This window comes from Trichechus manatus, unplaced genomic scaffold, assembly GCF_000243295.1.
Source record: "Trichechus manatus latirostris isolate Lorelei unplaced genomic scaffold, TriManLat1.0 scaffold00017, whole genome shotgun sequence".
NCBI lineage: Eukaryota > Metazoa > Chordata > Mammalia > Sirenia > Trichechidae > Trichechus > Trichechus manatus.
Genome location: NW_004443953.1, coordinates 21,590,922 through 21,603,599, shown reverse-complemented (window position 1 = coordinate 21,603,599; position 12,678 = coordinate 21,590,922). Strand labels below are relative to the sequence as shown.

The 12,678-nt window shown below is 39.5% G+C and overlaps 1 protein-coding gene across 2 annotated transcripts; it reads right to left on the bottom strand.

Annotated features, from left to right (window-relative positions):
* Nucleotides 1–5,608: 5,608 nt before the first annotated feature.
* On the bottom strand, nucleotides 5,609–6,129 carry LOC101341720 (V-type proton ATPase subunit G 1-like). 2 transcript variants are annotated; one of them, XM_023727558.1, is made up of 2 exons: nucleotides 6,025–6,129; nucleotides 5,609–5,904 (listed from the first exon to the last, which is right to left on the bottom strand). In XM_023727558.1, the coding sequence occupies exons 1-2, from the start codon at nucleotides 6,127–6,129 to the stop codon at nucleotides 5,773–5,775; spliced, it is 237 nt and encodes a 78-aa protein (XP_023583326.1). In that variant the 3' UTR covers nucleotides 5,609–5,772. The 2 variants fall into 2 exon arrangements, with proteins under 2 accessions (XP_023583326.1, XP_023583325.1); XM_023727557.1 differs by having other exon boundaries at nucleotides 5,609–6,129.
* Nucleotides 6,130–12,678: the final 6,549 nt, after the last annotated feature.

Here is a 12,678-nt window from a genome sequence, read left to right as displayed (position 1 = left end):
ATAACAAATTATAGATAACATTGTGAAGAATGGGAATTCCAGAACACTTAATTGTGCTCGTGAGGAACCTGTACATAGACCAAGAGGCAGTCGTTCAAACAGAACAAGAGGATACTGCGTGGTTTAAAATCAGGAAAGGTGTATGTCAGTGATGTATCCTTTCACCATACTTATTCAATCTGTATGTTGAGCAAATAATTCAAGAAGCTGGACTCCATGAAGAAGAATGTGGCATCAGTATTGGAGGAAGACTCATAAACAACCTGCAATATGCAGATAACACAACCTTGCTTGCTGAAAGTGAACAGAACCTGAAGTACTTACTGATGAAGATCAAAGACTACAGCCTTTAATATGTATTACACCTTAACATAAAAAAAAAACAAAAATCCTCACATTTAGACCAATAAGCAACATAATGATAAATGGAGAAAATATCAAAGTTGTCAAGGATTTCATTTTACTTGGATCCACAATCAATGCTTAACGGAAGCAGCAGTCAAGAACTCAAACACCGCATCACATTGGGCAAATCTGCTGCAAAAGACCTCTTTAAAGTGTTAAAAAGCAAGGATGTCACTTCAAGGACTAAGGTGCGCCTGATCCAAGCCATCATGTTTTCAATCACATCATATGTATGCAGAAGCTGGATAATGAATAAGGAATACCAAAGAAGAATTGATTCCTTTGAAATTATGGTGTTGGTGAAGAACGAACAAGCCTGTCTTGGAAGAAGCACAGCCAGAATGCTGCTTAGAAACAAGGATGGCGAGACTTTGCCTCACCTAATTTGGACTTGTTATCAGGACGGACCAGTTCCTGGAGAAGGACATCATGCTTGGTAAAGTAGACGGTCAGCAAAAAAGAAGACCCTCAACAAGATGGATTGACACAGTGGCTGCAACAATGGGCTCAAATATAGCAATTGTGAGAATGGCACAGAACCAGGCAATGTTTCCTTCTGTTGTACATAGAGCCACTATGAGTTGGAACCGACTTGAAGTCACCTAACAACAACAAAGCTTTCTCTTTTTGTTTAATTGTACTTTAGGTGAAGATTTATAGAGCAAGTTAGTTTCTCATTAAACAATTAATATACATATTGTTTTGTGACATTGGTTGCCAATTCCATGACACGTCAACACTCCCCTTCTTGACCTTGGGATCCCCATTACCAGCTTTCCTGTCCCCTCCTGCCTTCTCATTCTTGCCCCTGGGCTGGTGTGCCCATTTAGTCTCATTTTGTTTTGTGGGCCTGTCTAATCTTTGGCTGAAAGGTGAACCTCAGGAGTGACTTCAGTACTAAGTTAAAAGAGTGTCCGGGGGCCATGCTCTTGGAGTTTCTCCAGTCTCTGTCAGACCAGTAAATCTGATGTTTTTTTGTGAGTTAGAATTTTGTTCTACATTTTTTTCCAGCTCTGTCCAGCACCCTCTATTGTGATCTCTGTCAAAGTAGTCAGTAGTAGTAGCTGGGCACCTTCTGGTTGTGCTGGGCTCAGTCTGGTGGAGGCTGTGGTACTTGTGGTCCATTAGTCCTTTGGACTAATCTTTCCTTTGTGTCTTTGGTTTTCTTCATTCTCCCTTGCTCCAGATAGGATGGGACCAGTGGAGTATCTTAGATGGCTGCTCACAAGCTTTTAAGACCCCAGAAGCTACTCACCAAAGTAGGATGTAGAATATTTTCTTTATAAACTATGTTATGACAATTGAGCTAGATGTCCTCTGAGACCATGATCCGCAGCCCTCAGCCCAGTAAGTCGGTCCCTTAGGGAATTTGGAGGTGTCTATGAAGCTTCCATGGCCTTGCCTTGGTCAAGTTGTGCTGACTTCCCCAGAATTGTGTACTGTCTGACTCTTCACCACAGTTACCACTTACCTATTGTCTAGTTAGTGTTTTTCCCTCCCCAACCCTTCCCTCCCCTCCCTAGTAACCATCAAAGATTTTTTCTTTCTGTATGTAAACCTTTTCATGAGTTTTTATAATAGTGGTCTCATACAGTATTTGTCCTTTTGTGATTGACTTATTTCACTCAGCATAATGCCCTCCAGATTCATCCATGTAACAAAGCTTTCTTGAACAAAGACATGATGAAACCTAAGAATCCCAAGAGGATTATACATCTAAACTTGGCATTTAACCTGTTAAAAAGACTTTTGAACCATTCAGGAAAACAGCACTCCCATTAACCAAAGTTCCATAAAATTGCAACAATCATATTCAAAGTTATATCCTAGCAACATTTAAAATACTTATATTAAATTCATTACTTACGCATATTCCATTTAGACTGAAAGACATTAGAATATTTTTCACTTCAAAATCAATCTGAGAATTCCCATTTAGGATGTTTATGATGTTCAAGCCTCATATCTATCTTTCTGAAGAAAATCTCACTACAGAAAGCTACCACATAATCAAGCAGGAAATACCACTGACAATCAAGTTGGGAAAAATAGTCCTGGGTCCACTTGATGTCTATAAAAACTATTTAAAATAATCTCTTTTCTGGGGTGCTAAACTCACTCTTCTGGGTTCTCTGAATTACTTAAGCAGCGTGAATGCAATTCTGCTGAGATCCAGGGAAGAGTTCATATTTGGGACAAATATTTACTGAATCCTAGGCATCAACTGCATACTTCTGTGGACCTTGTTTAATTTCTGCCTGATTGGGAAGATAAACCAGGTAGTTGGCTCTGAAAAGCTTCTAAGCCTAATATGAAGCAAATGATCAATGTTAACCAGCCAAAGGCCCAGGGGAAACTTGTCCCTCCCTTACTGGTACCCGTTCATCTGGCTCCAAAGTCAACATTTTACCTGGTTTTCAAGGTTACAAGAACTTTTTGTAGTTTTCCAAAAATGTAGCTATGACCAGCCTTTCCCTGCATATTTCTTAATAAAGAAACGTGAGCAGAGTTTTTAAAAAAAAAAAAAAAAAAAAAAAAAAGCACTCCAAGGAGTATGATTCACAGTTAAGGGATAGGAGAACCTAACAAAGGTGATTAAGGAACTGGTGAGAGTTTCCTCTGAAAACTGCACAATTACCTTCTAAAGCATTAGATTTAAAGCCTCATATTCACTGTAAAAGGTGTGAAAGGTAAAGTTAATCGAGAAAGCAGAGTTATTCTACCGAAGAGACCCATTTGAAAGTGAAATAGAGGTCAAAACCCCACTCTAAGATGGAGATTGGAAACTGCCAGATGTTCCGATGCAAAGGTATAGTTCAAAAAGGGCAAAATTGACAGGTTGTTAACCATGCCAGCTGTTATAATACAATTTATGTTTTCTTTGTTATGTGAAATGTACAATCGTAGCAGAAACATTAAACACCTGCGTGGGTTCAAGGAAGGGCACAAAACAGTTTTAAATCAAATTTTGTTGTAATAAATAAAACTGACAGCAGAGGGCTCCCTTCAACACCTGGCAAATCCTGAACGCAGAAAAAGTCCAAATGGTGGGGCTTTTTACTTTTTGGTAACTTCTGGTAAGAATTAAAAAACATGGATTTGTACATAAATTATGAGTACAATATTTCAGGGCTTTGAACTGGTTCATTCTGGTTCAAATCCCTGCTGAGAATTTGCGTTTCTAACAGTTCCCAGGAAGTTATACATAAGAATCACCTGCGGATCTTGTTAAAAATGTAGATTCTGATTCAGTATATCCGGGGTGGAAATGCAAATTTTCAGCACAGGTTCGAACCAGAATGGAACTGATTTGAAGCTCTCCAATATTCAGAATTTTAGACAGTAAGGCGCCTTTGTTCTTCAAAAATTTTTATTTTCCAGTGTGCTTTTTACTAATAAGAAACTTTATCTGAAGTTACTAATGGAACAACTCAGGGTGGTCTAAGTGTAAAATGCCTCAAGAAAATAGAATAATTTTGATGACCTCTCTAAAGTATTTCAGACTATCCACCTGATGACACAGCTAGCCATTTCCATAAAAGTGCAATTTTTAACTATAAACCCTGTATCCAAGAACACAAAATAGAAACAAAAGAGGGTTGTACTCTGCAAACCAAGAATCTCTAACAATCTGGAGCCTGGGAACAACTAACACCTGGCTCAATACCGTGATGTTTTAAAATCAAATCAAAATCTTATTTATATTTTTTAAAGATATTTTTAAAACATTTTGAATCATTTATGGGGGCAGACTTCCCTATGTAGTGTCCTCTGTGTAGGTCATCTGTATTTGCAGCCAGCTATTTTGAATGTTATGAAAAATAATGGGTAAAATTTAGTAGGCTTTGCCTCAAAATATTGATTCAATTCACACGTCATCCTTAGAAAGTAGAATGATTTTAAAAAGTCAGTTTTACTGCTGATCAAGTAGGATACTCTTAAATACTGACTTGTTTTTATTTAGTTTTTTTTTTTTCTTGACAAAGAGTCTTTACTTCTGATTACCAATACATTAAGTAATAACATGTAACGGACTGAATTTTGTCTCCCCTAAAAATGTGTTGAATTCCTGGCCCTTGTGCCTGTGCATGTAATACTGTCTGGAGATAGGGTTTTCTTTGTTCAGTAGATCATACTGAGTAGGGTGGGTTCTAAATCCAATCTTCTGAGTTATAAAAAGAGCAGATTAGACACAGAGACACATGCACGCAGGGGGAAGGCAGATGCCATGTGAGGATCGACAAGGAGCCAAGAAAATCCTGGGGCTACGGACAAGTAAGGAATCAACAAGGCAGAAATGCTGATTTGCACTTTTAGCCTCCAGAACTGTGAAAAAATCAATTTCTGTTCTGTAAAGCCACCCACTTGTATTTGTGTTATAGCAGCCTAGGTAACTAAGACAACATATAACAAGTTCTTTAATTCTATCATTTAGTATCTTTTTTTTATTTTGGTTACAATTTAGTAAATTTTATTAAGAGAAACTAAAAACAGCCCAAACAACTAGACTAGTATTCACTGTTCTAACCCTTAACCAGAAAGGATTATTTTAAGGCTAGCTGCTGTTACACAAGCTACAAATAATTATTTACTACGTCTTCGTCGATAAAGTCCCTAACCTTAAAGAAAGCTTTCAGGAAAGAAAATATTTAGCCCACTACTTTCTTCAAAGAATTGTGGGGTTTTTTTGTACTAGATCTAAGAAAAGTCAGTACTGCTATATATGATGCTCGAGCTAAAATGCACAGGAAAACAGACAATGTACACCCATAAATTTATAAGAAAACCAAACCAAATCCACTGCCGTCCACTCTATTTCAACTCATAAGGACTTTATAGGACAGAGTAGAACTGCCCTATAGGGTTTCCAAGTCTGTCAACCTTTAGGAAAAGTGGACTGCCACATCTTTCTCCTGTGGGGCAGCTGGTGGGTTGGAACCAAAGACCTTTCGGTTAGCAGCCGACCACTTAAACCACTGTGCCACCAGAGCTCCTTTATGAGAAATGAAAGGTAAAAAGATGAAGTGTTTGGATAAACTGTCTTAAGTCTATACAAAGAAACTATGCTACTCTCGAAAAATTAACCAAACCCGTTGCCATCAAGTTGATTCTGACTCATAGAGACCCTATAGGGCAGAGTAGAACGGCCCCGTAGGGTTTCCAAGGAGCGGCTAGTGGATTCAAACTGCCCATCTGAACTCTTAACCACTGTGCCACTAGGACTCCCCAAAAATGAAAGGACCCACTATATAATATAGAGAAATAATTTAATGCCTTTTCACAAGGATTCAACTCTAGCTTTGCTAAAGCTTCATTTTCCATATGAGGGCATCTAAACTGCCAGTCCATCGAACAGTTTCTTCCTCCCTATCCATTTATGCGGTAGTTTTCATGGATTTCCGGCTGGATGTCGCAGACGAAGGCCAGAAGGTTATTTAGAACTTCTTCCCTATTCTGCTGGAAGTAGGTCTGGAGGACAGTCATCTTCTCCTGGGTCTCCTTCTCCACTTCGATGCTCCAACTGCCGTGGGATCCCAGAGCAGCCGCTTCCTTGGCCTTGAACTCTTTCTCCCTCTGCAGGCGGTACTGTTCAATTTCAGCCTGAGCTTCTTCTTTGGCCTGCTTCAGCCTTCGGTTCTTTCGCTTGCGGGCCTCGGCCACCTTCTCGGCGGCTCGCTTCTCCGCCTGCAGCAGCTGCTGGATGCCCTGCGACTGACAGGCCATGGTGGCTGCGACTCTGAGGTGGAGATGAACGGCCTAAGACGGCTCGAGCACCGCCCCCCTCGCGGGTCAGCTGACCCAGGTGCCCCAGATCTGCGGCTGCGCCTGAGTCTGCTGCACGCCCCTGAACCACATGCCCTTTTTGATATCTTCTTTAGCTTCATCGAAGTATAGCGTTAATCAGGAGTCAACAAAGTACAACCAGTGGGGCAAATGCAGCCCACCACCTGTATTTATGCAGCCCATCACCTGTATTTATACAGCCCACAATTGAAGAATGATTTTTACATTTTTAAATTGTTGAGAAAAGTCAGGAGAACATTTCGTAGCACGTAAAATTATATGAAATTTAAAATTAAGTGCCCATAAAGTTTTGAATTTCATCAATAAAAAAATCTGTGGAAATTTGTTTTCTCTCTTGTTACAGAAGTACTTACATGATATCCCCAATTTTCCCTCTTGACCCACAAAGCCTAAAATATTTACTATCTATACAGAAAAAGTTTGCTGATCCCTGAACTATGCCATTATTTAATAATGTTCCATGGGTTCTTAATAAATAAAGACTTTGTTCCTTTAGCTTTAGAAGCAAATAATCAATAGCAGTGGCTCCCAAAATTCCCTGCACTTTGGAATTACCTGGATAGCTTCAAAAATACTGATATCTATGTCCCAGCCCCAGAGACTGTGATTTAATTGGTCTGGGATGTGGCCTGAGCATTTTAATTTTTAAATGATCCCTAGGTGATTCTAATGTGCAAAAAAGTTTAGGAACGACTGATGTAGTTTTTGGCAATTTCAATCTACCCAGCTTCAGCTGAGCCCTCCCTTCTGTTGACGGTTCTTTTATCCCTCCTGTGGATTCCCCCAAATGCTCCAAACCCTCCCTTCTCACCCTATGCCTTACAGTCCCACTACTCCAAGTTCCATTCTTAGTAGCAAGTGACCTCCTCCTCAACTCCACGGAGAAGATCAAGGGCAACCCACTACCAAGTCTGCCTATTTTACACTCTGGGTATTTGAGTCCATCCTCTTCTCTCCATCCCTTCTACAGGAAATATACTACAGTGGTTAAAAAGAGGTTTTGAATCAGACAGGCCTGAGTCTGAGTCCCTGTTCCACTATTCACAAGATCCGTGACTTTGAGCCAATTATTTATTCACCTTGAGCATCAATTTCCTCATTTATAATGTGGAATAAAAGTAATACCTACCTTATAGGGATTTTTGTGATTTGTTTACTACTCAAAGTATGATCCTTGGACTAGGAAGATTAGCATCACCTGGGTGATTATTAGAAAAGCAGATTCTCAGGCCTCACCCAAACTATTGAGTCGGAATCTGCATTTTAAAAAGATCCTCTAGTGATTTGTGTACACATTACACTTTGAGAAGCATTGTGCTAGGAATCCTTTCATATCTTTCCACACCCAGGCTGAGTTAACAGTCTTTTCTCAGCCCTTCTATAATATTCAATAAATAAAAGTTGCTGATGGATTTTATGTGCAAAAGAAGATTTGCCTGACTTAAAAAAAAAAAAATTGATCTGTCAGCCCTGTATAGGATAATCTGAGGTAAGGAGAGACTAAATGGAGGCTGCGTGGGGGGTAGAGGGATTAAAAGTTGCCAGGTCACTTTCATGCAACTTAGAAAAAGATACTCCCTTTGAGCAGACATGGCCCCATGGGTGCACACCTAGTGAACTAGCAGAGTCTTGGCGCAATTTGGAAGAAGGTGCTCCTTCCTCTGGGCTGATGCTGCCCTGTGCCAGAGCACATGGCTTGCCAAGGGCAGCAAGGTCTCAGTCAGTTGTCTCTGGGCAGCATGTGGCAACCCTGATAAGATAAGATTAAATGAGGTCCTGAACTAGGGTGTGGTCAACTGGAACGAAAAACGACGGATTCCAGAAAATGCCTTACTTGACGATTCTGAGACATCAGGGAAAATCCCACTCAGCTTCTGGTATCACACTGTTATAAGATTAAGAAACTAATTCTCAGAAGAAGTAAGATGTTTTCCCGTATTTACTTATGAAATAAGAGATGGGATTTAAATACCAAAACCATGTTCTTTTCACTGGTTCTTGATAAGTCAACTTACCTATCCACACCTGAAAGCTTTTGAACTAACATTATAGGATGGATGTAGATAGGTAGTAGAGGCCTCCAGAAAAATGAAAAGGTAGCAGCCACATTTTGTAAGCACTGCCATCAATCTAGTCCCATGAACACTCCTGCTTGCTTTTTTTAATTGGTATGATTAGTCACAGTGCCAAATGCTGAGCCTAACTCACTCACCAGTTACAAGCATCTCAATGTATTATGTTGGTTTAAGAGAAAAAGTAAAATCCACTGCCCCTTATCCAATGTATCTATCACCCCACAGATTTTTGACTTGCTGAACCCTGGGGCAAGTGCTAAAGGACACTAACATAACCAGCTAGTGAATGGGGTGGGACTTTCTTTAGGAACACTGCTCTACCTACATCAAGACATTCCAGCTCATAGCCATGGACAGCTACACCTAACCAGTTTCCTGTGTTTTCAGAAAGGTCAAACTGGAGATCATCTTAACTACTGTTTTTAAGCTAGGCCAGGTCTTACGAGCGAAGGGAGAGAGAATGTTCCACCATTCACTAAAGCATTTGGTTCCTCTCCTGAGAGCAAACCAAGAGCCTTCATGTGTTCAAGGCAGGACACTGAGCAGTTAGTTAAATTTTCAAGCTACCAAATATTTATGCCAAGTCTTTCATTTCACTGGAGACTAGAAGGCTTGCCTGTGTGGAGACACTACCCCAAGAAAGCTGGTGTAGTGTGTTCAGGAGGTCTGTAAATACTACTGGATCAGACAAAGGCCCTTGAGAGCAGGGTTTGTAACTGGTTTATTCTGGTTCAAACCCCTGCTGAAAATTTGTATTTCTAACAAGTTCCCAGGCCATGCTACTGCTGATTAGAACCAATTCTGAGAACAACTAGTAGAGCAGTGGGTCTCAAAATTAATTATATATAAGAATCACCTGGGGATCTTGTTAAAATGTAGATTCTGATTCAGGAAATGCAAATTCTCAGCTTCTGGATTCAGAGCCCTGCCTGAGAGGTAACTTAAGTCAAACATTACTTCAGCAAACAAGTATTTACTGAGCACCTTCTCTGTGCTCAGCAATGTACAGGGATTGTACTTCATTAATCTATATAACTTCTCTGTGAGCCAGACATTTTCTTTTCATTTTTTCTAAAGGTGGATTGGAGAGGTAATGGTGGTTTGGCCACATTCTCATTGCTTTGTTCTTCCCTGTTTTTGCACTTACCACATTGCCTAGTCCAAGCTCTTTGGTCCTTATGAGATGAGAAGTCAGCTTTTCTATTCCTGTTATAATTCATTTTGAGATGGCACCAACTGGGAAACCCTTGCTTGCTTCACTTGAATAAGCTATCAATCCAGTTCCAAAAGCAGATTTTGAAAAAAAGAGGAAGGAAACTAAGGTTAATTTTGTCTCCATGTTTATAGTCTTAACCCATGGCTTTTTGAAGTGGAATTAACATGCTATTCTCCAAATGCTCAGCTTTGTAGGTGAAGGAGCCCCCAAGAAATGTTCAAGCACTACTATTATTAAGTATCTCATTGTGGTTAGATGATGCATTTCCCTCATTTGTATGGGAATCCTCTTCCCCTTAATCAGAGGTGATCGGTAGTATTTAATGAATGAATGAAGGATAAAGAAGTGTCCAAAGACAACCAGAGTATTTAAGTGCCTGCTCAGAAGAACTAATGATTCATGACGCCTGGTGAAAGGAAACAAAAGCACCAAGAAAAATCTTTAGGTCACTCGGCAAGGGAATGGAGGTATGATATCCCAGACAAGATGTTGTTGACTAAGGGGTAACCTGCAAATTTAGAACATGTAAACAGTGTGGCAGAAACAATAGAAGCTGCTGTACCTATAAAGTCTTTCTTATGACCTGGAACACAGAAATGTATCCAGCTTCCTCTGTAGAAGTAGTTAAGTCCTGTTTAATACAAAGAACCAAACAATTATTGTATTAGAAGATGAGATAATGCAGGAAATAGAAGAGAGAAGAAGGGCAGTTGGGAAAGACAGGGAAGGAGGGAGAAAGAGAAAGAGAGAAGAGAGAGAGAGATTACTTTCTTCCTTATGAGCCAATATGGGAGTCCAAAGTCATGGAATAAAGAGCATGCCTCTGCTTGAGAGATGGTGTTATGCCCACACTAATGCCACGTATTTTCTTTCATTTCACTGGAGTGAAATGTATTTTCTATAATGCTATTGAGGAAAGATGAAGACCCTACTGTTTAGGGCAGCTCAGTGGTGACTAGGAGCCTGCAGCCTGTTTTGCCAAGTTTATTTCAGAAATGGAAAAAGAATTAAGTGAAACAACAAAAACTGATGTTCCTCCTTGGACCACAGCTGAAACATCAAACTCCAGTGTGAGAGATTAATGTAATATCATTCCCTAAAGTGTTCTGTTTTCAAATATGTGTCTTCCTGCTGCAGGAGAACTGATATTTAGTAGAAAATGCAACTGTGTAGAATCAAGCTTGTGGACATTGTTATGATTTCTGTGTTTTGCTTTAAAATGCTTCAGTATGAACAATGTGTCTTAGTCTCAGGAAAGCCTTAAGTGTTGTCTGTTTTCCCAAGCAGAACTCACGCACCAGGGGTAGTTAGCTAGCTAGATAGCAGTTAATTGGAAAGCCCATACTCCAGAGGAGATAACTGCAAGTCTTCAGTTACCTCTCCCTCCATATGCACCAGAGGCTTAGGAAATTAGCATAAAAAATATTAGAATTGGGCTCTCACTGATGAAATTAATAGCACTCTAGATACATGGATATCCTGTGATATATGGATAAAGGTCCCTAGGTGGCGCAAATGGTTTGCTCTTGACTACTAAGCTTAAGGTTGATGGTTCAAACCCACCCAGCAGCACCACAGAAGAAAGACCTAAGTATCTGCTTTCATAAAGATTATAGCCAAGAAAACCCTACAGAGCAATTCTACTCTGTCACACATGGGGTCATCATGAGTTAGAATCAACTTGATGGCAACAGGTTTTTTTTCCCTAGCTATATGGATGAGCTAAAAATTAAATCGTTTTGAGACACTCCTCACCCTAAGATAAATAAGACTCTAACAAGGCCTGGGTCCTATGCCACCTGGAGTAGCTCTATATCCAGCTGAAAGGCCAGAAGACTTCTGGATGCCTAATGTCAGCTCTCAGAGTAATAGAATCCTGCCTCTTGGAAATCGGCATGTCTGACTCAAGTAAACCTTCCATGCAAAGTGTGATTGAAACACCTAAAGACAGAGAGCCTGGACTTCACCAGGCGTGACTAGCAGGCAGTATAAACTGGCCTGGCTTAGCAATAAATGTTAGCAAATGTCTGTATGAGACTCAGAATTTTATTTGAGAGTATTTTTCATCATCACCTGATAGTGAGCTAATGAAAGAGTAGCTAACCTTCACCTACCTCAAACGTGTTGGAATCTCCTATTGTCTACCAAAAATAGTTTATATTATCTACCAAAAATATAGTAAGAGTTGTGCATTTCCAAAATGGCCTGGATCAGTTAGCAACAGATAAATAATTAAGTTTAATAAGTAGAGCTGTTGCTGCTTTCTGATTTACCTTCAAGTGTTGAAAAGGACAGCTCAAAAGAAAGCCCTTTGGACACCAGCCTCATCAAGCCTGAAGTTTCTAGCTGCTGATTACAAGGACTATCCCTGCCTGTGACTTTGGCCTAATCCTCATGATCACTGTGAAATAGGCTGCTTTCCACTACATGACCAGTTGGTTTCCAGCTATGATTGCTGGTTTCAGTATTTCAACATTTGCTTTGGTTTCCTATTCTGCATGGTTTGTATGCCCAATATGTCTATATATTAATATGTCTAGGATATTAATGCGGAAGATTGGTATAAGAGGAAGATTAGTGTATATTTTTAGACAGAATGCATTCCATTAAAGTGATCATTGACTTCCAGGAAGGTCAAACATGGAATCAACAATTGAACATTAAACCATGTGGCACATATTAAATATAAGTCATCAATATAGCTTGTGTTAAGCAAATATATTTTCAGGTGAGCCTTAATCATAACTTTGGAGTAGGAATAACTTAGAAAAATAATATTCAATCCAACATTTAAAAGGTTTGATAATGGCAAATTGTCTCATCACACTTAACATTTTTAAGCTTATTTCCTTAAGGGATCTCAAAACATTTTACCAAGAGTTTTTTTGTTTTGTTTTTTCCTTAATGTTTAAAACATGACTGTGCTCACTTAAAGATGAGTAAACTGAAGAAATAAAAATGTGTCTATATCTGGTTCCTATGTTCAGTCCTATAGGGTCGCTATGAGTCAGAATCGACATGACGGCAATGGGTTTTTTTTTTTTTTGGAAGTCCAGTTCTACAGTAGTCATATCCTAAAGGATATTGACAAAGTCCCAGTGCAAATAGTAAGCTTTTTGAGCACATGTTTTTTAAAAAATTCAATTTACATAGATATTCTAAAAAAATTAAATGCTA

Bases quoted from the DNA above. Each gene is read 5' to 3' on its own strand.
- LOC101341720 (XM_023727557.1), bottom strand. From the start codon at position 6,129: ATGGCCTGTCAGTCGCAGGGCATCCAGCAGCTGCTGCAGGCGGAGAAG.